Source organism: Malaclemys terrapin, chromosome 3 (assembly GCF_027887155.1).
Source record: "Malaclemys terrapin pileata isolate rMalTer1 chromosome 3, rMalTer1.hap1, whole genome shotgun sequence".
NCBI lineage: Eukaryota > Metazoa > Chordata > Testudines > Emydidae > Malaclemys > Malaclemys terrapin.
In genome coordinates this window covers 123,445,906-123,468,240 of record NC_071507.1, presented here as the reverse complement: position 1 = coordinate 123,468,240, position 22,335 = coordinate 123,445,906, and the positions used below count along the sequence as shown (strand labels likewise).

The 22,335-nt window shown below is 40.8% G+C and overlaps 1 protein-coding gene across 1 annotated transcript in view; it reads right to left on the bottom strand.

Moving 5' to 3' along the window:
- The window catches only part of LAMA4 (laminin subunit alpha 4), a 127,987-nt gene that overhangs the window by 72,192 nt on the left and 33,460 nt on the right, over positions 1 to 22,335 (bottom strand). Inside the window, exons 3-5 of the mRNA XM_054022623.1 lie at positions 13,985 to 14,109; positions 6,653 to 6,733; positions 1,485 to 1,699 (exon numbers count right to left, since the gene is read on the bottom strand). Of these exons, the coding sequence (XP_053878598.1) occupies positions 1,485 to 1,699; positions 6,653 to 6,733; positions 13,985 to 14,109 (421 nt within the window). The remainder of the gene's footprint in view (positions 1 to 1,484; positions 1,700 to 6,652; positions 6,734 to 13,984; positions 14,110 to 22,335) is intronic.

The following is a 22,335-nucleotide window of genomic DNA, read 5'->3' as shown; positions in this document are numbered from 1 at the left end:
ACTCCCAGCCTCTGCTAAGCAGAGAAGAAATGTAAGGTCAATATTGGACTTGGGACTTTTGAGTGGTGCACAACAAATGGTACATTGCATACATACTGAATAACTTGTCTAGTATAAATGAAATGTATTTAGCAGCAGTGAGTTTATACTGTTGTGAGTTGGGTTAAACCTTGTTATTGGTTGTTTAAATCTTGTTGATGGATGAGAGTGCAACGTTCAATTAAGATAGCTGTAAGAGACAGTTAAGGGGCGACATCTAAAATAAGGAGTCAGTGGAGTCTCTAGTCAAAAGCTAATTGCAAGTATGAAGAGGGTTCCTCTGGGCAGTTTCTGACCTGGTGGGTGAGTGGGTGGCGACAAGATAAGAAGGGGCGCAGACAAGAAACTGAGAGAGACTCAGAGGCACAAGAAAGCTAAACTGCAGCCTGTAATCATGGTGTGACCTTGGTGAAGCCTAGAGAGAAATTCTGAGTCAGATTGAGCCTGTATGCTAAGAAACCACTCCTTTTGGTTTTTTTGCTTCCTCCTGCATTGGGAGAAGCAGGACTTTGTGCATTCCTTGTGTGGAACCAGAGAAAGAACTGTCATGCATTGCATCCCCTTCCTGTCAGTTCTTTCTCTGCTTCCACACTTGTAAATAAACAAGATTGCGTCAAAGAAAATACCAGAATCAACCATCAATTTCTATTCCCAACTTTAACAACCTAGAAGGCCCTGAATTTTGACTAGCTGCTCAGGTCAAAATAACTATAGTTAAGACAGTAGTATACTGCCAAAAACTATAGTGAGACATGAGCTTTAGTTTACTGATATATAGTAATCTGTATTTTCACAGTATACATGTATATGGTAGAAAGATCCGTGGTCGTGTCTATCTATGTATGTGACACCAGAGGTCTCAAGCACCAGTCCATTTCTTGATACATACATGTAGCCTACATGGCCTATTCAGATTCTGAAAAATCTAAACTATTATTTAAAAAATAATAAATTTCTAGCCTTCATGGTTGTAAAGAAAACCTTCTAAACGTGATCAGAGAGTAATGAATATAGAATTGTCTTCCTAAGTGTACAAAGAGCTTGAATCAAAGTTTTGACAAGTGTAAATTACCTAGATACTCATTAATCTCATTGGGCATTTAACTCTGAAGCCTAATAATGACATTTTAATGACCAGTGTTATTACAGAACTGCTGATCTTTTTAGTGGAAGAAATGGGGAATGGCACAAGAGTGAAGCACTAGCTCTGTAGGGAAGGGATAGCTCAGTGGTATGTGCATTGGCCTGCTAAACCCAGGGTTTTGAGTTCAATCCTTGAGGGGCCCATTTAGGGATCTGGGGCAAAAATCTGTCAGGGATGATACTTGGTCCTGCTAGTGAAGGAAGGAAACTGGACTCCATGACCTTTCAAGGACCCTTCTAGTTCTATGAGATAGGTATTTCTCTATATAACTACATGATAGCATATATTACTAATACAATACCTGTACAGTTTTTAGCAATTCTGGCATCTCCATAATAGCCAGGAGCACATTGATCACACTTGAATCCTGTAGTATTGCGCAAGCAGTTGCGGCACTGGCCTGTCACTTCATCACAATCCTCGAAGATTAGGTTAGGATCTGAGTTTCCACTGCAGTCACATTTTTTACAAGTGCTTCCAATCAGCAAGGGATTTCCATAGTAACCTGGAGCACACCTGAGAAGAAATGCAAGTCCAAAGATTATTAATAATGATCACATTCCCCTCTGCAGTATCATTTTTCTGTCCTTACCAGGTCACCAGGAATTGATGGTGACATTCTGCAAGTGCTAGTGAACAAAACTTAAATTATGACAGATGCTGTTTTGTAATTCAATCTAAATCTATCTAGGGATTTATAGCTCTGTGGCATTGAGGAACAAGTACTGCATCCAGAACACTCCTAGTTCTTGATTACTTCAGTCCATATTTTTTTGTGTCTGTTTCTTTAGCAGTGAAAACATTTGCTAAACAGTGCTTTTTGAATGCATCACAAAACTATCTTGGCAGGTCACTCAGCAATTCTGGTGTTTATTTTATTCACTAACAACTCCGGACTTCATAAACTATCTTGTATTATATGGGAGATGGGCAGAGGAGGTCAGCTTTCATGTTGCAAAAACAAACCAGGGAAGTCCAAATTCAGAGTTCATTTTATCTCTTTTAACTAAGTTCATAGCAGAAAGGATCTCTCTATGATGGGGCAACTGGAGTTTTGCAAAACCTCAGTCAGATTAAGATAAAACCTAAACGAGATGTTAGTCAAATCCACATTTCATTTTATCAGTATGCTACAAACTTTGGAGATTTGGGCAGATGGTTCTGATTTTGGCCTCTCTCTACATTTGTTTGTTTTGGGTTTTTTTGTGAAAGAAGAAAGGAGTTCTGATTCCCTTGAGCTTCCTCATCAGTGCTTTGACTATACTCACACCCTAAACTCCCACAATAAAATCGTACATAAATTGAAAAGTATTTCCATATAATTCAAACTGACTTTAAACTATTTGGCTGCTTGAATTAATTGCCTTTGTCAGTAAAGTGCATGTCCATGTGCACGAACTAGCAGGATAATCTGATAGTATGAAAAATGGTCTGTCAATTTGGTGACCCAGAGATAAATAGTAAAGCCATGCTCCATGATTATGTGTCACCATAGCTGCGATCTGAATTCAGTTGTAATGATATACAGCCTGATTCGTCTGTCATCATCATCATCAGTGGAGTTCCACTGTTTTCCATGGAGATACTCCCAAATTTAGACTGGTGTGAGGGCAGAATTAGGCCCATAGTCTCTTATACACATGGGCCCAAGTTTGGAGTGAAAAGAAATTGTGTTCAGCTTCAGGAGTTAGGGACAGTATATCATCTGTGCCACTTCTCTGCATCAAAGAGTGGCAGTTTCCTGAAGGAATTTTGCCATGGTATTACCCTCTCAGTTCAATGTTGCTAGTGGAGCACAGGCATTCCATTGGTAAAGATAGGAATGCTGCTATCTAGTCATGTTGAAAGTCTTTTAAAGGCTTTTCACACCCTCAGCTAGTACCAGCTAGTGGAGCTAGTCAATATTTTTCAAATGTCAACAACATAATGAAGTTTGAAATATAAACAGAAAAAATTCCTCTCATTTTTTGACCATCAGTAGAACTGGTTGAATTTTTTTGTATTTTCACATTTTTTCCTTTAAAAAAATAATCTAGTTAGAGGTTTTTCCATGTGGTCACCCATCTACTAGTAACTGTTGTGTGACTACCAAATCGTTTCATATTGGCCATTGAACAAAACGCCAATAAAAATAACATTTGGACACTGCTAACATGAGCTAGATTTAAATTAATGGCCTCCAGGTAAAAGACTCGTTATGCCATTACCACAGGCCATTCCTTATAATGAAGATGAGGTGCTCAGTTTTTCTTCTCTGAAATACACCATTTAGCTGAAGTGCAGCTTTGTACATGACAGAAATGTGTAAGGCCATGCAGTTTCATTCCCACTGATGTGTTTGAGGGCATGGAGGTAACTGTTGTTTTTGATGACTGTCTGCCTCACTTCTATTAGCCATAGCTTATCAGCTGGAGTAGCTGTTTAAAATGGACAGAAACTTTCAGAGCTGAAAATGCGCATGTGTCACTTTCACTTCCCCATGTCACATAATATAGACTTGGATTGCATCCAACTCCTCTGAATGGTTGGCATTGAATGAGAAAAGCAAGGAAACTTGGACAGAAATACACTGTTCCATCTCCTTACTTTATGCCCAAGAAAAGCTCCACAGAAAAGGTCTTCTCCATTCCTGTCATGTCCCGATAAATTACTCTTCACTGCTAAATAAAAATATTTTCATTTCCATCTGAATTTTCAACGTCTCATTGTTGAAATAATGAAGTTAACAAATTCTCTCTCTTTTAACTCCAGGCATTTTTATTTCCTGTGATTATTGGCGGGTAAGATGTTAACTTTCCCTCTACTAACCGTGCCAATGGAACCTTTCTTCTCTGTCCACCATGTATGCCAAAGCACTTTTTCCACAGAGAATCTTGTAATAATTAGAAAATAACAAAAACTGGATTTCATTTGTTACTGCCGTAACACCTCATTTTTTAAAGCAATGAACAAAAGGATTTCACTCGCTCACAGTTTTACACTTGGGGATTGAAAGGTCATTTTCACAATTCCTAGCAAAAGCCTCCATGGTTTCCCAACATTACATGTTGGCAGCTAACTGAAGAATAAGTTAGGCAGTTCTGTGCCAAGCTTTCCAAGCAGAACAAGAAAACCTCTCACACAGAAGCCAGAGGAAATGAGGCAGCTTGCCTCCCAGTGCGCTACAAGAGCACACATGCTGTTACATCCCTTGACGTCCTGCCGCTTACTACCCTGAAGTGCCAGTCACATTCCTTAGGCCTGTACAGAGGGGCCTGATTCCACCTCGGGCCTTTTGAGGTGCTGGGCAGTCCCCAGGGAGCAGGAAAGTAGGCAGGGATCAGTGTGCTCTGCCCCCACTGTACACCATGTCAGGGGCAGGCATGACATGGGCCTAAAGTAACATTTACATGTGATCTTGTGGTAATTTAAAAGTGCCAGATTAGCAACCTTTATCAGTCTTCCATGTATGCACATGTGGTGGAGTCCAAACAGCCCAGCACTGTGCTGGACATGTATCCCCTCACCAATATAAAGGATCTCCTATGGGAGAGAGTAGGGGCATGCATAAGTAGGGGGGGAAGCAGAGGCATGGGATCCCCCAATAATTGGTGGGGGCACAGAACTCCTCTGTGAGTGAGCTCCTCCAGACCTGGGGCCACAGGGGGAAGAGCGAGTTCCTCTGGTCCTGGGGCCGTGGCCGGGGCACAGAACATTCCCCTCTAAAAGTTTCAAATTTTTATTCCTGCACTCTCCCCTGGGAAAGAGAGAGAATCATTCTCCACGCCAACTGAATCACTAGTCTGACAACTGAGATTACCAATGAAGAATACTAGCTAGTGCTCAGTGAGCGTGTCCTCTAGGAACAGGATGGTGACCACCATCTCATTTCATCTAGGCCCCATATATAGCCATCAGAAGGTAAAGACTTTTCATTACTGCTGACATTGATTGGACTGGAATTAACAACCTAGAAGAGAAAAGATTCATACCCCATTAATAATCACTTAACCAACTTGCCCTCACTGACTTGGGCTAACTGCTTTTTTCTTCTTTTCTTCTCCTTTGCCTGCTCTTATCTTTTTCCTCTGGTACACAAAAAGCTGGCCAGTGGCTATTATAAACCAAATAAAGTAAGTTGACATTATCCTTTTCTGCCACTCTGAATAGAAAAATGTCTGTTACCCTTTTCACAGAACTTCATTCATTTGTAGTCTAGTGTGACATTTTAATAACCAGTGAGAAATCTCACTGAGCTTTTAATTGTCTATATTGTCCTATGTCCTATGTCCTTTGCATATATGACATTCCAGAAGAATAACAGGACATAGCCAGACTGGAAACAAGTTTATTGCATTTTTATGCTCTCCATCTGCAGTAGCTTTACTTGTAAAATTGTAACTTTGGCCACTTTAAAGGTCCAAAAGGTAGCATATTGACAGTTTGAGTTATTTTATTTAGGAGGTAACTGTAGCTTTTACTTTGTGACGAAATCTCATTTCTTTCCTTGCTCTTTACACACAACTCTCTCCTTTGGATATCTGGTATCCATTTTCTCCCTCATTCATAGTCCAGTTATGCACTGGTTGCACACAATCTTCCACTGGAGTTAATCGACTGAATTCTCTATAACACCAGCTATTTGATTGGGTACAAAGGATGGGGTGGGGAGCCAGAACCAGACGAGGCTCCCATATCCTGTGCTACTCAGCCCCTTTGTAAATGAGAGCAACTTTAACTTATATCCTCAATGACCTTATGCAAGTGGCAGCGTAAAGGGGTCTCCATTGACTTCAATGGAACGTAACGGATTGACGTCACACTTTCATCGTGAATAACAGTATTAGAAGCTGGTACTTCACAAGATTTAAATTGTGTTGTACTATATAGCTCTGTTTGTTTGTATACATTGTCATTCTTGATATGTAGTGGCAGAAATCGTTCTGGACATATAGACAATCTGAAAAGCAAAGCTGGACCAGGGTTGCTCAGTTCACTTTTTACTGAGATGCATCATTTGAAATGCATTCCAAATTTAAATAATAAATATATATCTGCTTGTTAATAATTTGATCAAATATTATGATTTCCTCTCTGGTTCTGAAAAAATTCATTGGTAGAACTATGTTTTTTTTTTTTTTTTTTTTTTTTAGGAAGGCGGTTATGGGAGGCATATTGCTAATTTTAAATTCAGTCGTTAGCTGTATCCAACACATTACAATTCTGTTCCTTTGAAGAAGCTGGTTTCATGAAGATAAAATGCAATAACTAGACAAAAAATACAAAATGCAGGTCTTTCTCCTGCACCTGTTGAAGTCAGTGGCAAACTTCTATTGGTTTCAGTGCAAGATCAGGCCCTTAGGCAGACAGACATAATATAATCCACTGAATGTCGAGCACAGAAAAATTCTCCCCAGTCTGTGAAACTCTCTTAAGGGCTTTGGAACACTGGCAAACTTGACCAGTCATCCATACTGCTAGTCTGCTTACCTTTCACAGTTGGGTCCTGCATAGTTTTCTTTACAGACACAGCGCACTACCCCACTTTTTCTGTGACAGGAGACTGCAAAACTAGAATTGCATATAAAAAATATCAATCAGGGTAGCCAATACTTATTAATAGCTATGCAAACATGCTGTATTTTGTGAACATTTGTTATTTATATGACCTTTGGGCCGATCCTACTTAGTGCTGAGTGCCCTCAGTTCCCACTGAAGTCAATAGGAGCTGAATGTACACTACACCTGGTCTTTTTATTTTCACCTATAAAAACCATGCATACCTATGGCACTATATAAATCGTAAAAAGATACCGACTTCCTTCCTGCAGCCTAGCTCAGACACACATGCTTCTATACATATATTATAAATAAGGAACTTGCATTCTCTGTATAGCTGCAGAGAGTATACAGTTAATCTTATATTTCCTGTGAACTTGTCTCCTCTATTTTATTTCAGAATGTTTAAACTAACATGTTGCTTTTGAAATATGTTGGATCAAGTTCTTTGGGAACTAAAATCTTATATTTAACCACAGGAAAGGTACAGTATAGGCAGCGGCAGTGCAAGTTTCCTTACACAATCCCCTCAGAATGTCTCAAAGGCATCCTATAGGAATCAGAGTAGATCCCCAGGTGGTGTAAATTGGAATAATTCAATTGATTTCCATTGAAGTCAATGGAGCTATGCTGATTTGCACCATCTGGCGATCTACTCTACCACCTCTAGGAGAGAAAAGGCAGATTAGTCTACAAATCCGTTCAACCCTTGACTTCTGCTGAGACTGCCAGTCAGGGTGCCAGTTAGGGCTGCTTGTGGTGGGGGTTCTGTGCCGGGATTTTTAACAGCATGTTATTCTAACATGACTTTCTTTACCCCATGTGGTCTTTAATTTTCAGGATCTAGTTTCAGTTTCTTAAAATAAACAAATAACCACATTATAATACGCGAAACAAAAATTCTTTAAAATGTGGGTTGGCCCCTAAAAATGACCACAACTTGGTTAGTAAAGACAGGAAAAGTACCAAACCCTACACAATTAAATCAGGGTGATGTGTCTTAGATACAGTTACAGACAAAAAAAGAGCACACAATTTTAAAGACATTCTTAGTTAGTTTAAAAAATATGGGGCTAGATTCTCTTCTGCATTGACACCCATTCAGCATGGGCAGGGAGCAGGAAGGTTGTTGGGGAATCAGTACAGTTCCATGTTTCTTTAACTACATGCTCCTTGGTTCTTGGCCTAATCTTATTCTAATTTATCTTAGTTGGCTATTGTCCCAAAAGTACTATGTGCCAGGTGAGAATTGGCAGAGAGAGCAGAGTACCACAAAGCGTACTTTTCCCAACACACTGCCATTGCCTGGCTTAGTGAGTGGTTTGTGTAGGAACTGGCTCTGACAGCTTTATGCCAGTTGAGAGCTCCCCTAGCACAGCGAAATTTTCAGCTGTGCATCTGTGGCCAGATTCCATCCCCGTTATGTAGCTCAGGCTATATAAAGGGGCCAGAAGAGGGGATGAGAATCTGGTCCATGTACTTGTCCCAGGAACAAGCAACATAAAAAGTGTATAAACAGTTCCTTCATTGTTTCTGTTCCCATCAGTATTTCTAAGCTAATGTTTTCCAGAGTAAAGTCAATGATCTGTTTGGAGACATTTAAAATGAGACTCTCTTGATGAAATTCCCAAATTATCTTCTGTAACATTTTGATGTGAACATGCCAAGAAAATTACAATACTTTGGCAATTTCCCCTCTTCCTGTATACAAGCTAATTTCTTAAAACATTTGAAGTTATTACTTTGTGGATTTAAGTTATGAAGTATGACCAAAGTCTTCCTGGGTCTTTATATTTCTTTAGGTTTATTTTTTTTTTAAAAGGTCATAACATTTCCTGAGGTTTAAAGTTAAGTAACATCTGCTAGAGTCTGGAGAAGCCTCCAACCAATTTTTCCAAAAAGATGTCATTTCACTTAATGGGAACTATTACAAAAGTTCCCAGGATAGCAGATATGAAGATACTCTGGCCAGACAAAAAACTAAAGTCATACAAATGAATCCCAAGAACAACAGGGAATCTAATGATAATGTCAGCTTAGAGATTTGGATGCAGAGTTGGTCTGTTTGTTTGAGTGCTATGAATCCATTTGTTATGTTATTTTTAGGGATAAAACTTCTGTTGAAAAATGAAGTAGCAAGCAATATCGTCTGTATATTCCCTCTTTAAAGCCTTGGTAGCTTCCTGGTGGAGGCGCCTTCTTGTCTTACTATAAACAGAGTAAGAATAAAGGTGAAATGATAAAAAAGAAAAAAAAGGATGTTTCTCTCTGAACCCTGTTGTTTGAGCCTGAAGATTACACCATAAACATAATAATAATTATTTATTGTTTGCATACTACTAGCTTCTAGAGCAGGGGTGGGCAAACTTTTTGGCCCGAGGGCCACATCTGGGTGGGGAAATTGTATGCAGGGCCATGATTGTAGGGCTGGGGCAGGGGGTTGGGGTGTGGGAGGGAGTGTGGAGTGTGAGAGGGGGTGCGGTGTGCAGGAAGGGGCTCAGGGCAAGGGGCTGGGGTGCAGAAGGGGTGTGGGGTGCAGCAGGGGGCTCAGGTAAGGGGGTTGGGGTTCAGGATGGATGGGGCAAGGGGACTCAGGGCAGGGGGTTAGGGGCTCAGGGCACGGGGTTGGGGTGTGAGGTGCAGGAGGGGTTCGGGGTGCGGGCTCCGGCCTGGTGCCGCTTAAGTCGAGTGGCTCTGGGGTGGCAGCAGGCTCCCTGCCTGCCCTGGCCCTGCGCCACTCCCAGAAGAGGCCAGCATGTCTGGCAGTGGCTCCTGGGGTGGAGTGGGACAGGTGGCTCCACCGTGTGCTGCTCTCCCCTGTGGGTACCACCCATGAAGCTCCCATTGGCTGCAGTTCCCTGTTCCTGGCCAATGGGAGTTGTGGGAGACGGTGCCTGCAGGCGAGGGCAGCGCATGGAACCCTCTGCCCCGCTCCCCCCGCCCCGTCCTCCAGGAGCCACAGGGACTTGGTGCAGGCTACTTCTGGGAGCGGTGCAGGGACAGGGCAGGCAGGGAGTCTGCCTTAGCCCCGCTGCACCACAGGGCTGGCAATCCTGCGGGCCGGATTGAAAGCCTTGATGGGCCGGATCCAGCCCGTGGGCTGTAGTTTGCCTTCCCCTGTTCTAGAGGTCTCACCTGAGGTCAGGACACCTGTGTGCTAGGTGCTGTTTATCCAGACAGTCCTTGCCCATTACAGGCAATCAGGATTTAAACACCAATTATGTTGTAAAATGGGCTATGATGTTATTACTTTGAGTTCTGGGCTTCATTCACTCTAGTGGTCTAAAATAGGAGAGGAGTTGAGGTAGTGGTGACTGGTATGGTAAGACAATAAGATTTTCACCACCACCAACAGTCAGCAATTTTAGGTTAGTGTCTTTAAACTAGATGTGATTGTTCTTCACTCCCTAAAAAAGGTAATTTAGGCTCAGATATAATCCTTTTGGAAAAGCTAATGGGACAATGAACAATAAAGCTGCAGCTGAAAGGAAGGTGTGCAGCCAATTAGGAAAAATGTAATATGCTAGTATAAAGGGGAACAAAGGCCAATTAGCCCCTACACAATAAAAAGTAACAGGAGCCAAATGTTAGATATAACATTCCAGTACATACAGAAAGCATTTAAACAGACATTTTGATATAAGGCTGGCAGACATTCCTTTTCTAACAGTATAGTCATTGCTTATTTAGTAAGTATATGGCTTATTTGAGTGGAAATATAGAATCACTAATAATTAGAGCTCAACCGAATTTTTTGATTAAAGGCTTTTTCATCGGAAAATGTCAATTTGTTGAAACCAAAAAAAAAAAACATTTCATGGGAACATATTGGTTTCAATGGAAAAAATTTCTTGGGTCCAAGATGGAGTTTCAGAGAAAGACCCAAATAGCCTGGTGGTAAGGGTCCCCATCCGGGAGGTTCAAGTCCCTACTTTGCCTGATGTGGAGAAAGGACTTGAACATGGGTTTCCTACAGCTCAGGTGAGCTTCCTAATCACTGGACTATTGGTTATTCTTCTGAGATGGGTCTCTCTCTCTCCCAATTTTTGAAAGGTCTCCATTTCATTCAAAATTGGATTGAAAATAACTGGTGAAACTTCATTTTGTGAAAGAGAATTCTTGTTTAGTGACCAGCCCTACTAATAACTGTCAAGATCATAGGGTATAAACATAACAATTCTGAGAGTAAAGTTTCAGAGCAATTTAAATACTTCTTTAACACTGTAATCACTCACACTAAGAAAAACAACTTTTTAGTTTTGTAGCTTAGGTTTGAAGTAGATTTAGGGGTTATGGTGCACTTAAAAACTTCAGATTTAATTTGGTATTATTTATTAGTAAGTCCTTGTCATATATGATGTGGAAATAGTGTCACAGGTAAAAGCAAAAACAGATTATTATAATACATGGGCTTGCTCCTGCTCCCATGAAGTCAGAGGTAACACTCCCGTTGAGTTCAGTGGAAGCAGGACCACTTCTTACAGCTATTAGTAATTCTGAGGTTCATAAACTTTAGTAGCAAGATCACACCAAAATGGGAGGATACTTACAGCCCAGGGATGAAATCCTGGCTCCATTGAAGTCAACAGGAGTTTTGTCATTGATTTTAATAGGGACCGAGTTTCACCCAAAGAGCCCAAATGAAAGACAGTTACTCAGGCAGAAGCGTAGGGCTTGTCTACACAATGAGTTACTGCTCACCAAGTCAAGATGTGAATCTACTCTAGCTTGCCATGTAGTAACTTGCTATGTGGCTCCTGCTACAGTGCAGTGAACATCCTGGAGTAGGGTTTAGCGTTCTGCTGCTTGAAAGTGTAATATGCCAAGCTGCATTCTGGGACTATCACTGCACTTCAGCAATGTCTGTGTGGGTGTTATTCCATGATAAGCTGGTGCACTGGAAATTCACTTGCTGTTCAGTAACTCGCCGTGTAAACAAACCCTTAAATGCCAAGATTCATCCCCTTAGCATAAATAATGTTTCTGATAACGTCTGTTTCATGTTTCTGTATTTCTGAGGTAAATATAATTTACAGCAATGAAAGTAAAGCATCAAATTTGTATGGAATGGAGATAAATTTAAGTTTGAAATAAGGGACTCCCGAGTAAAGAAGGGCAACTGGGGGAGATTGGGCCAGATCTTCAGCTAGTATAAATCAGTGTAGCTTCAGTGAAGCCGATGGAGTTACATTGATTTACTTCAGCTGGGGGTCAGCTTTATATTTCCATGTTCTCCCAGCACAACTTTAATGCATCTCTATTTTATGGTGCCACAGACAAAACATATGCAAAAGGATAAGGATGCTATCATGTCCTCCAAAAATCTGGATGTTGTTTAAAGAAACATTGCTTGCAAGCTGAAATGGCTGTTGTGTGGCAAACAGCCATATGAAAAAAATTAAATTTCATTTCTTGAACAAAGGAGCTGTCAGACCATTCTGTTTCTACTTATGTGTTCTTGCTATTGTCTCAGTTACTGAAACATGAATAAATAATACACATGTGAACTCATTCACCTGGCTGGCCTTGCATAAATATAGTAAAATGCAGGTGCTCAGACAATTGTGAAGAAAAATTGGACATCCTTTCTCCTCACTCTCTTGGGCATTCTCTCTAATCCAATCAGGGATGTAATTTTTTAGTCATAGCTATTCTTCATCTTGCAGTCCTCATGTGCATATAGCTCTTATGAAAGTCACGAAGTGTTTTGTGGGACTGTGAGCTTTGGCCCAGCTGTGATTTTGAGCCTGTGCCTCTGAGCAGCTGAACAAAATGCAAATTTCTCACTTTGAGGCTGTGCTAAAAAGCAGTCCTATAGCAACTGTAAGACGTACCATGAAATAAAGGGAAAGAAATTCAGTGTAGGAAAGGACTAAAACCTTCTGGTTGAAAGTGGAATGGGAAACAAAGAGAAAGTAGCTGGCTCGCTAAAAAGGTCTTCGACCTACAGTGAAATATTTAGAGGTACATCATCCTGTCAGTGTAATGGGATATGCATAGATATCCATTCAGATGGAATACAGTGATAAGTAATGGAATGCTGATTTCTTCTGCTATGACATTGATGTGCTATTAAAGCTCTCTAATAGAAAGCCACATCTTCTCGATAATTGGTATCTCTGAAACCACAGGGAATAATGACTGCTATAAATGTCCTCTTATTGGCCTGGACCTGTATTTTCTGTCAAGCTTCAGAAATTCATATCCACAAGCAGGCCATGCATTAGTTGAAATTACAGTTACTGTCTGCCTCTTGCACCACTACTGAAGTTGGATGCATTAATTTAAATAACGGATACTGTGCTTACAGTAACCAGGCCAAGCTACCATTTGCTTGGGTCTGTGTTATGTTAGGGCAGTGGTGCCCACACTTCTCCTGTCATGTCCCCCTCCGCTTACCAGTAATGGAATCTGCGCCCCCTCCTGCATTACTGATCAGGTGGCTCAGCAGAGGAGCTAGAGTTGAAGGCAGAGCTGGGGATGGGGAAGGAGCTGGGGCTAGAGGCAGAGCTGGCCTTGGGCCGGAGAGGGAATGAGAGCAGAGCTGGGCTGTGGGAAGAGCAGGGGGATGGAGTGGAGCTGGGGCTGGGGCTGGAGGTGGAGCCGAGCTGCATCTGGGGGCGGACTTGGGCTGGGTGGTGCTCCCTCCGCAACTCCCATGGGAGTTGGGCCAAGCCCTGCCGTGCATCCCCCCAAATGTTCTTTGGCATGCCCCACAGTTTGGGGACCACTGTGCTAGGGTTTTCCCCGATCAATTTCTGCTTTCCAGATGTCATGGGGAATTTTACATATAAAGAGGTATGGCTTTGGCTTTGAGCTTATTAAAGGCCGCACACTGCTGACAACCCTTCTCATTTAAAAGAGAAAGAGCCCAAAGTTGTTCAAATATTTTCTCCCATTTGTGTATACAGCAATCAATGGGAGAGACTGAAAAAAATATTCACACCTTTTAAATAAAATTCCACTTGCTGGGTTTAATGTTGGTGGCCTGCGATATACAGGAGGTCAGACAAGATGATTGAGTGGTCCCTTCTGGCCTTAAACTCTATGACCCTAAATGTTATTTTCCTTTTTTTCACCTTTTCATTTGGTGATAAGTGTAAACAAGTGAAAATGTTCTTGGTTTTCTATGCTTGAGGGTGCATCAGTCTTTCTCTGACCCCCAGTCTAATAAGGTTTATTGTGCCTGGCTCTGAAAGATGAATGCAGAACAGAAAGTATAAGGATCAGCACAATTAAAATAAAACAAAGTGTTTTACATACTTGGCAACTAATGGCAATGGGCAAGGGCAGGGCTGGCAGGATGTGGGCACTCCTCTGACGATGTCCCCAACATAACCATCCAGACATTTTTCACAGTGCTTTCCAGTGGTGTTTCTCTGGCAGTCCTTCAATAAAGAAAAGTGACAAATGTTAAAGGAAGGTGCTACTTAATTCAGGCCTAGTAGATGACTTTGGCAAGTACTCTGCCAAGCAGAACAAGGACTGGTGCCAGGCCTGAACCCTTCAAGGTATTGAGGGATTAAATGAAAAGTGTTTGTAAGTGGCAGCGTATTATAAATGAAAACATTTGGAACAATTCACTGGTCTGCCTGGGAGTGCTGACAAAGTGGCATACAGGATAAAGCTATCACTATAGCATTCACATGTGCACTCCCTGAGCACAAACTCTGCATTATATATCATCAGAGATGTTGCTAGAATTCACAGGTAGTGGACAGGTCTGTCTAAGCTGAAGGCACTAGAAGGAATGCTGAGCTTGCCTGGCACCAAAACAAAGTAAAATTTGCCCACTGGTGTATATATAGTGTAATATATAATTACCAATAGATTCCAGTACATATGCCTGCTTGTTGAGAGAGAAAGGGGTTATTCTTTGGATTTGATGACTGAAAGTGAGTATCAGGGAAAATTGCAGGTTATTGGTAATTAATAGGCTGGTGTTTTTGATTTTTTCCCTGAAATGAAATATGCCTGAATGTTAACGGTTATTTACATATTCGGATTGATCCCTACACATTGCCCTTTAAAGATGCTCAGAACAGAGGAGGCAATAATTAGGAGACTGCCATATTCTTTCTTTTTAAGATATGAAAAAAATAGTTCATGAATTTCAAGATTATTTTTCTGGTGGCATTTCTATGGACTACAAAATAATGGAGCAAAAACTCACTCATCTTCTCAAGAAGTGATTTCATCTCCATTGTGCAACACTTATAGGAAGTAATCTCACCCTGCACAATACATTATACACTATACCTCAGCCAGTGCAAGTTATCATGGATCAACTGAAATCAATAGAACTTACAGTAGCTGAGGATTTACCCCAAAATATTTTATTATGATTAGAATACTATGCACTTGTATAATACTTTTATCAAAAGATCTCAAAGCACTCTACAACAATTTTAATCCAGCCCTGCCACACCCCAGTGAGGCAGGGTAAGTATTATTATATTACTAATTTTACAGATGGGTAAACTGAGGCACGGAAAGGTTACGTGAATTTCCTATGACCATATTGCAAGGTAGTGAATGCCATAGAGACAACAACAGAATTAATGAATCCAGGCTCTGCATCTTATGCTTTAGCTACAAGATACCATTTCCACTTCGGGGTGGTACCCAGAAGTTATCATCAGAATGCTTTTTTCCAGAGAAACATGCTCTACAGTTGAGTTATTTTAAAAGGGATACCCCAAAGAAGATGGGTGCAATTCTCCACTGCCTTGTACCTAGTGATTTTTGTGATGTGTGTGTTAAATGCTCCCAGATCAGATTTCTATGTACACCATTGGTAGTGTTTTACATCCACTTTGCACTGATTTCGTTCAGATGTAAATGACAATACAAAGTGCAAGGCAGTGAAGAATCAACTCCATGACATATACTGTACGGAAAAAACTACTTTGAGTATTGGGTTAGTGTAATAGCTTTGTTCCTCTAGAGAACAACGTTCAAAGTTGGCACGTGTTAAAAGAAATGATCTTGGCGCCTCAGCATATTCTCCAGTAGATATTCAATCACATCACAAAATAACTGTGCAGTTAGTGACTGGCAATCTCTGGGATGACAGGCAAGTTGCAGCTGCATTAGCAGAGCTGCAAGAGGAAGCCTGTGCAGTGCCTGCCAAGCAGTATGTTTGGATTTAGCCTAAGCAATCAACACTGGCTTTTCACAAGCACCAAATTCAGGGAGGATGAGCTTATTCTATCTAATTTTGAACCCACCCAATGCAGTAGATTTGAAAGGTCATCTTGAACTCATACCTTACCGCACTCTTTGTCCAGGAGACTGTGAAAAGAAGAATGAAAGGACAGAAAATGTCTAATACAAAAAAAATAGTACCAGCATCTCAGCCATTCTCAGTCATGCTTTGTGTCAGATACAGTACAACGAACCTTTACTTGTTGCCATAAACTGATTATGAGAACACTGATAGGTCATTTTCATTTACCCACACCCAGATGTCACCAGCCTCCTCTGACAGCTACTGTTTATATATTAGAGAGAAGCCAGCCTCTTGTGTGAAAGTTACAAATATACTGCATATTTGGCTGACCATTTAGTCTTCCTTCCTTTGATCTTCAGGCGGATGCAGGTTCTGATAAGAGTCCAAATAATTGTAGATTCTGGGTGAGTCCTGGGAGATGGTCTGAGTTAGTTGCTGCACATGTTTTAGCCACAGTTAGTGATATGTAGCCCAACTATTCCAATGTGTGGCAGTTATCATTATTTATTTGTGCAAAGCTATAATTCCACCATGGAGTTTTACAACAGGTAAAATATGGTAAGCAAAAAACAAACAAACAACAAACTAACAGAACCCCTTCCCCCCCAAATCCTACCACCACCACTTTTCCTGAAGATCTTTATATATATATATATATACACCAACAAGTGCAGTGCAGTGCATTTAGCTTTATAGAGTGGAATACTCTGAATAATTTTACAGGAAGGCTTTTCACAAATGGTGTTTGGAGAGAGCTTGGGTGTACATTAAATGGAAGGTTGTTGTAAGCATAAGGGATGGCATGGAGGGGGAGGAGAAAAGCTTAGTCATACTAGAGGAAGCAGGAATGGGTATAAGAGGAAATGAGGAAACAGCTGAAATATGGGGTGCAAGTGGAAGATCTTAAGGCTAGTGCAATTTAAAGAAGTAGTGGAATTTGGCAATATTCACTGAAGAAGTGTTTTTGATTGACTAGAGGAGAGGGATGAGAGAGTGGGAAATCAAAGTCTATTCTCCAATCAAAGAGGAAGAATGGCCTTGTGGTTAAGGCACCAGACTAAGAATCAGGTCTAAATTCAATTCTTGGCTTTGCCACAGACTTTCTGTTTTACTCTCAGCAAGACACTTAACCTCCTTCTGCCTCAATTGTCCATACATCACATGGGTAGTGTGAGGATAAATTCATTGATGTTTTCCAGGTGCTCAGATGCTACAATGATGAGCCCAGAAAGAAAGCAGGGGACTCAGTGTTAATATTCATATCTGCAGTGTTCCCCTTCTACCGCAAGGGAGATTGTTAGCACACTCTCTCCCCTAATAAACCCATCAGTTGAGTGCTTGGGACATCTGAAGTGTGGCTCTACTCTGAAAAGTGACTATGTAAAAATGGCATGACCTTGTTCTACAGATCTGAACCTTTTGTGTATTCAGGGTCATATTTTTTATTTTAGTGGCAAAAAAGACAGTCTTTGGCTTCTATAGCACCGCAGAGTCAATGCAGATCCTGTACATCTTCTGCAGAATTGTTGACTAAGTTAAATCTGTGAAACCATTGAAGGGAAAGGTGAAACTGGCGATCATAACTGACTCTCACAGCTCAAGCCACGTTTACAGTTAGAAAATACATCTTCTCTCTTTTAAACTGAGCACATCAGACAGAGAAATAACTGTGAGGGCCAATAAACGTGTAGCTCCATGATGGCACTTCTATGAAGTCACTTTTCACCATAGTAACGCACTTTAAGCATAGAGGAGAAGAGCACTCCTGGTCCCAGTGCATAAGCACACAAATCTTTGCATGCATACAGAGCTGTATCCCAGCACTGGTTGGGTCACAAATTCTCCAGTGGGGTATTTGGTTACAACCTCTTCAATCCCAACTTCTCTTTCAAATGAAGTTTTAAAAAAACTATTGAAACATGTCTATTGATATTGGTGTTTAATTTTTTTTTCATACAGAAGGAGCAAATAGATGGCTTTCAGTTTTGATTAAGAAAATAAATGCAAAACCAGAAAGAGAAAAGTAAATTTTCCATGAGACTCTTCTAGACAGTGTGCACTGAATTAAACGCAAAATTGCTGCCTGTCTCTGCAGACAGAGACCTTAGAAGCTTACAGGTGCAGTTCATGGAATACAAAGGCTGAAAAGTTACACAGGTAAATGCACTGCAATTAATTTTTTTAAAACACTGGTGTTAATTTTTTTTTTAAATAATGTAAGTTAAAATTCTAAGCCAAACGTTTTGCATTTTGCCAAGTTAATACAATCTTTTGCTTTTACAAAACCAAAGTCAACCCAGCAGTGTCCCTTAAAGATTATGGGGAAAAATGTAACAGAAGCCATGGTTCCAAAGGCTTCTAAATGAAGACACCCTCTACAGTATGTAATCATTCATGCACCATTTCATCAACAACAAAGTGGCCTGGAGTGTATTTTCCTATGTTAGAAAATCCCCTGATTTCAGTAGGATCAAGAGTATGTTATCAATAAAATTTGAAAGTTGCATCAAGCCACTAGGAATTCAGATAATGATGTCTCAATTTAAAAGAACATTTTCAACAGAGTGTAATAGGAATAATTTTGCTTGCTAAGAGACACGCTGGTAGCAATTATGAACACACATAAATGGCATGTGAACAAATAAATAATATGGCTGCAGTGAGGAAAGGGCTATGAATTTCTGTATATTCTTTAGATTTACTGATTCAACTATAGAGATGGGCTTGAGCTACAATGTTTGGATCCAGATCCAAACTTCCCCAAGATTTTGATGTGTTTGTGTCCACCTACAATGAAGATGGGGCTGGCAATATTCCCTAAGCATTCAAAAACCAGAGGTCAGGCCCAAAGTGTCATGAGAGTGGCTTAAAAATTGTGAGATTTCATTAACAGGAAGCATTGCTGTGGCCAGCCACAGATATGTTATTGCTCCTTCACTGTGAAGAGCAGACTCTCTACAGGCTGCATGTTTGAGAACTGCACTCCTGTACCTCTGTATAAGGGGGAAGTGACACACACAAAGATCTGAGTGTGTGATGATCCTTCATCCCATATCAGATGAAGGACCATGTCTGACTGGTCTATTCCTGCAATCAAAAGAGCCATAGGCAGTCCACCAAGCCCTCTCATAGATATGTATTACCTTTGTCTCCCTCATTGTTGGACAGATGAAATCCATCTGTGCAGAAGGAAAAAGATCAGTTGTAAGATGCAAGGTTATTCTTTAAACCAGAAGTATCTATTAAGCTGCAGAACTGTGCCAATTCCCTGTTGCTTTCCTTTATTATTTGATGGATGGATGGAGATCTATTGGCTACTCTCCAGATCTGCCTTGGCTATCATGTGGAACATATTATCCTCAAAGGCAGAGCTGCCAAATCTCTTCCAACCTTTCCAGTCAGCTGTAAACCCAAACACTTAAACATACAAATCATCCAAATGACAACATGCTCTATTGTTAAAGGATCCATAAGAGGGATGAATGGATCTTAGTAACTCTAGCTTCCCATCCCGTGATCATTTTGTTTTTCTAGTTCCTCCAAATGCTTTCTGCCCTAATCATCAGACACCTCGAATGCATGTGGATCAAATGTACAGCACCTAGAAAAAAACAAAGCATAATATTTCTAGCAACAAATCAACACCCCTACAAAGCTTTATCTCCAGACTCTGCTCTTTTTGCAGCACGTAGCCTAATATGATCTCTGTGTAAGGAGCTAACCCTAGACTAATGTTTACTTTCCATTACTAAATATATCCTCAGAAAGGTCACTGGCAACTCACTTCAAAAATACCTTTTCTCCACACAGCCCTCCTTGCCACTTCTTAATTCTCCCACCGCTGCTCTACTCTGCTGAAGCCATTGTCAAACTGCTTTACAGGCAGCACTGGCTGGCCTCCTCTCTCTAGTGTTGCACTACTGTGTTTCAGTGTTGTGGGAGAAGCCTGGTTTGTTGAGCAGGAGCTATGAGTCTCCTCCCAAAGTCCACTCACATAGTAAACCAAGAGCAACTTGCTTCTGACAAGCTGCAGGTTGACTGTTTCTGATATATTTGCTACTCAGAAAATTTCAGAGCAGATGACCTTCCATAACCATCATAAATTCATGATCAAATATAAAGGAATTTGAAGAATGGATAGGATTCTTTCATTTTACTATCTGCTTTTGCAAATTCCAGTCTCAGTTTACAATGGAGGAGTTTCGTATGACTAGGTCAGCTCCAGGTTAAAGGGTGCTGGTGAAGGAGAGATTTACTCCCCCAAATCCCATGCAATTTAATCTGCAATAAAGCCCAATTGCTTGAGCATAAGTTTCACTCTGTCTGCAGCTGCACCCTGTCCCGCCATTATCAGCTACTGTAAATTCATACATGTAGCAACTGATATGTACATGTAAACCAAAACAAAGGTACAAAGCACTGCTGTAAACTGGTCTCCTCTCTCAGTCAGAACCAAGGAGGTCACAAACAAGAAGCCTTTGACATTTGTTGAGGGCAATATCCTAAAATCAGCACTGAGAATGGGTGTCTCTCTCTGGTCTTGTGCAGACGCATTACCAATGCGTGTGACACAGCTGACAAATGACTTTTTTGAGATGAAGCATTATTGTGACATCTATACTGTCATATATCATAAATGCAGTTTAGACTATGCTGACTGCTTTCTTTTCTTCTAATTGGGTGTGTTTCTATATTAGAAATAGATTGAGCAACTGCCCAGTTTTAATTAAAGGATCAAATGATTGATCTATGCACCAATTTTACACTAACCTATATAAAAGCCATGTTCTATAAGCAATTATTCCTTGTCCTTGGATACCTAATGAGTTTGCTGATTTATTGACTGTGTACATTCAGTTCGCTTTTAGAAACTCCGCAGGATTGATTTATACTTTATAAATAAGGTTGAAGGAGATTTAAAAATAGAACCTTAAAATAACATTGTCATGTTTGTAGAAATTAAAAATATTAACACTGCACTTTGGGGCATCATTAATAAGATTTTAATTGATTTCAAATTCAGAGCTGAAGTCAATACAAATTCCATTTGGTTTCTATGCACTGGAGGCCACTATCAACAAATTGATTTTTGAGATTTGTATGGTATGCAGGGCCGGCTCCAGGCACCAGCTTAACAAGCAGGTGCTTGAGGCGGCCAAGGGAGAGGGGCGGCACGTACGGCAATTCGGGGACCTGCCGCTGAACTGCCGGCCCCCGCTTGCAGCTTTTTTTTTTTTTCCCAATTGCCGCCGCCGGTCGCGCTTGCAATCGTGGATTTTTTTTTTTTTTGCTTGGGGCGGCAGAAATGCTGGAGCCGGCCCTGATGGTATGGAACTCTTAAAGCATTTTTATTGAACATGGTCCTTATAATTCATCCTTTTCTGTGCAGCTTTGGTTTTTTTTTCCATTTTCACAATAGCCCAGACCATTTATTCGGTTTTTGTACATTAGTTATTATCTCCACTAGAAGAGAAATAATTGTGTTCTGTGATGATATAGTAACACTTGTAGCTACATGACAACATCATTTCCAGGTTGTCTTTCACCATTTGAAGCACAAAACTTCCAAACTTCGTACTTTTCTACATTTTTACAATTATTTGAAGAATTCTTTTTTGGGAGTTGACTTGACAAATTTAAAAACTTTTTGCTACTTTGCTGGATTTTAGTTACATTTCAGACATTCATCTGGGTAAACGTAGTCACATCAGTGACTCATTGTGATTGTACTGTAAAACACCCTCCTACTATCACTTCTTTGAAGCAGGAACCTAGCTGGAGCAGTGGCTCCTTTACCTGGTTATAAATGGGTGAACAAGAACAATAATAAAGGCCCAGATGTATTCACAGAATCTCTTCCTCTGTGAGCTCCTTTCAGACAGTTTTTACACTAAGCTATTTGGATGCAGAGGACCCTGATTCTGCAAACTGTTACTACCAGGTGTGATGCTTACTAACCTTAGTAGCAGTGGAGTAATTTGCCTACCAACTTGTGAGGAACAAAAACCTGCACCCACAATACCATGAGGCCCCGCCGCTATGAGGATCCCAGTAGTATAAATTTCCTATTCCTGCATAATCTTTGGCCAGATTTCCTCCTGTGTTGCTCCAGGTTTGACAGCAGCTGTCATTAGCAGGTGCTGTTAGGACCTTGTCCATTATTTAACGGGCATTGGACCTGGCTCTTCATCTCCAAGTTTCCTTGCTCCCATTAACTTCCTCTGTTTTTTCCCCTCACTGTCTCTTCCTCTCTGACCCAAAATCCATTCATTCTTTCCTTCTTCTTGAAACACTCTCACTGCTCTTCTACTCCTCAACCCCATCACTCTCTTCCCTCCCTTCCTTTTTCTTCTCCCACTCCTCTAAGTCTACCAGCCTTCCC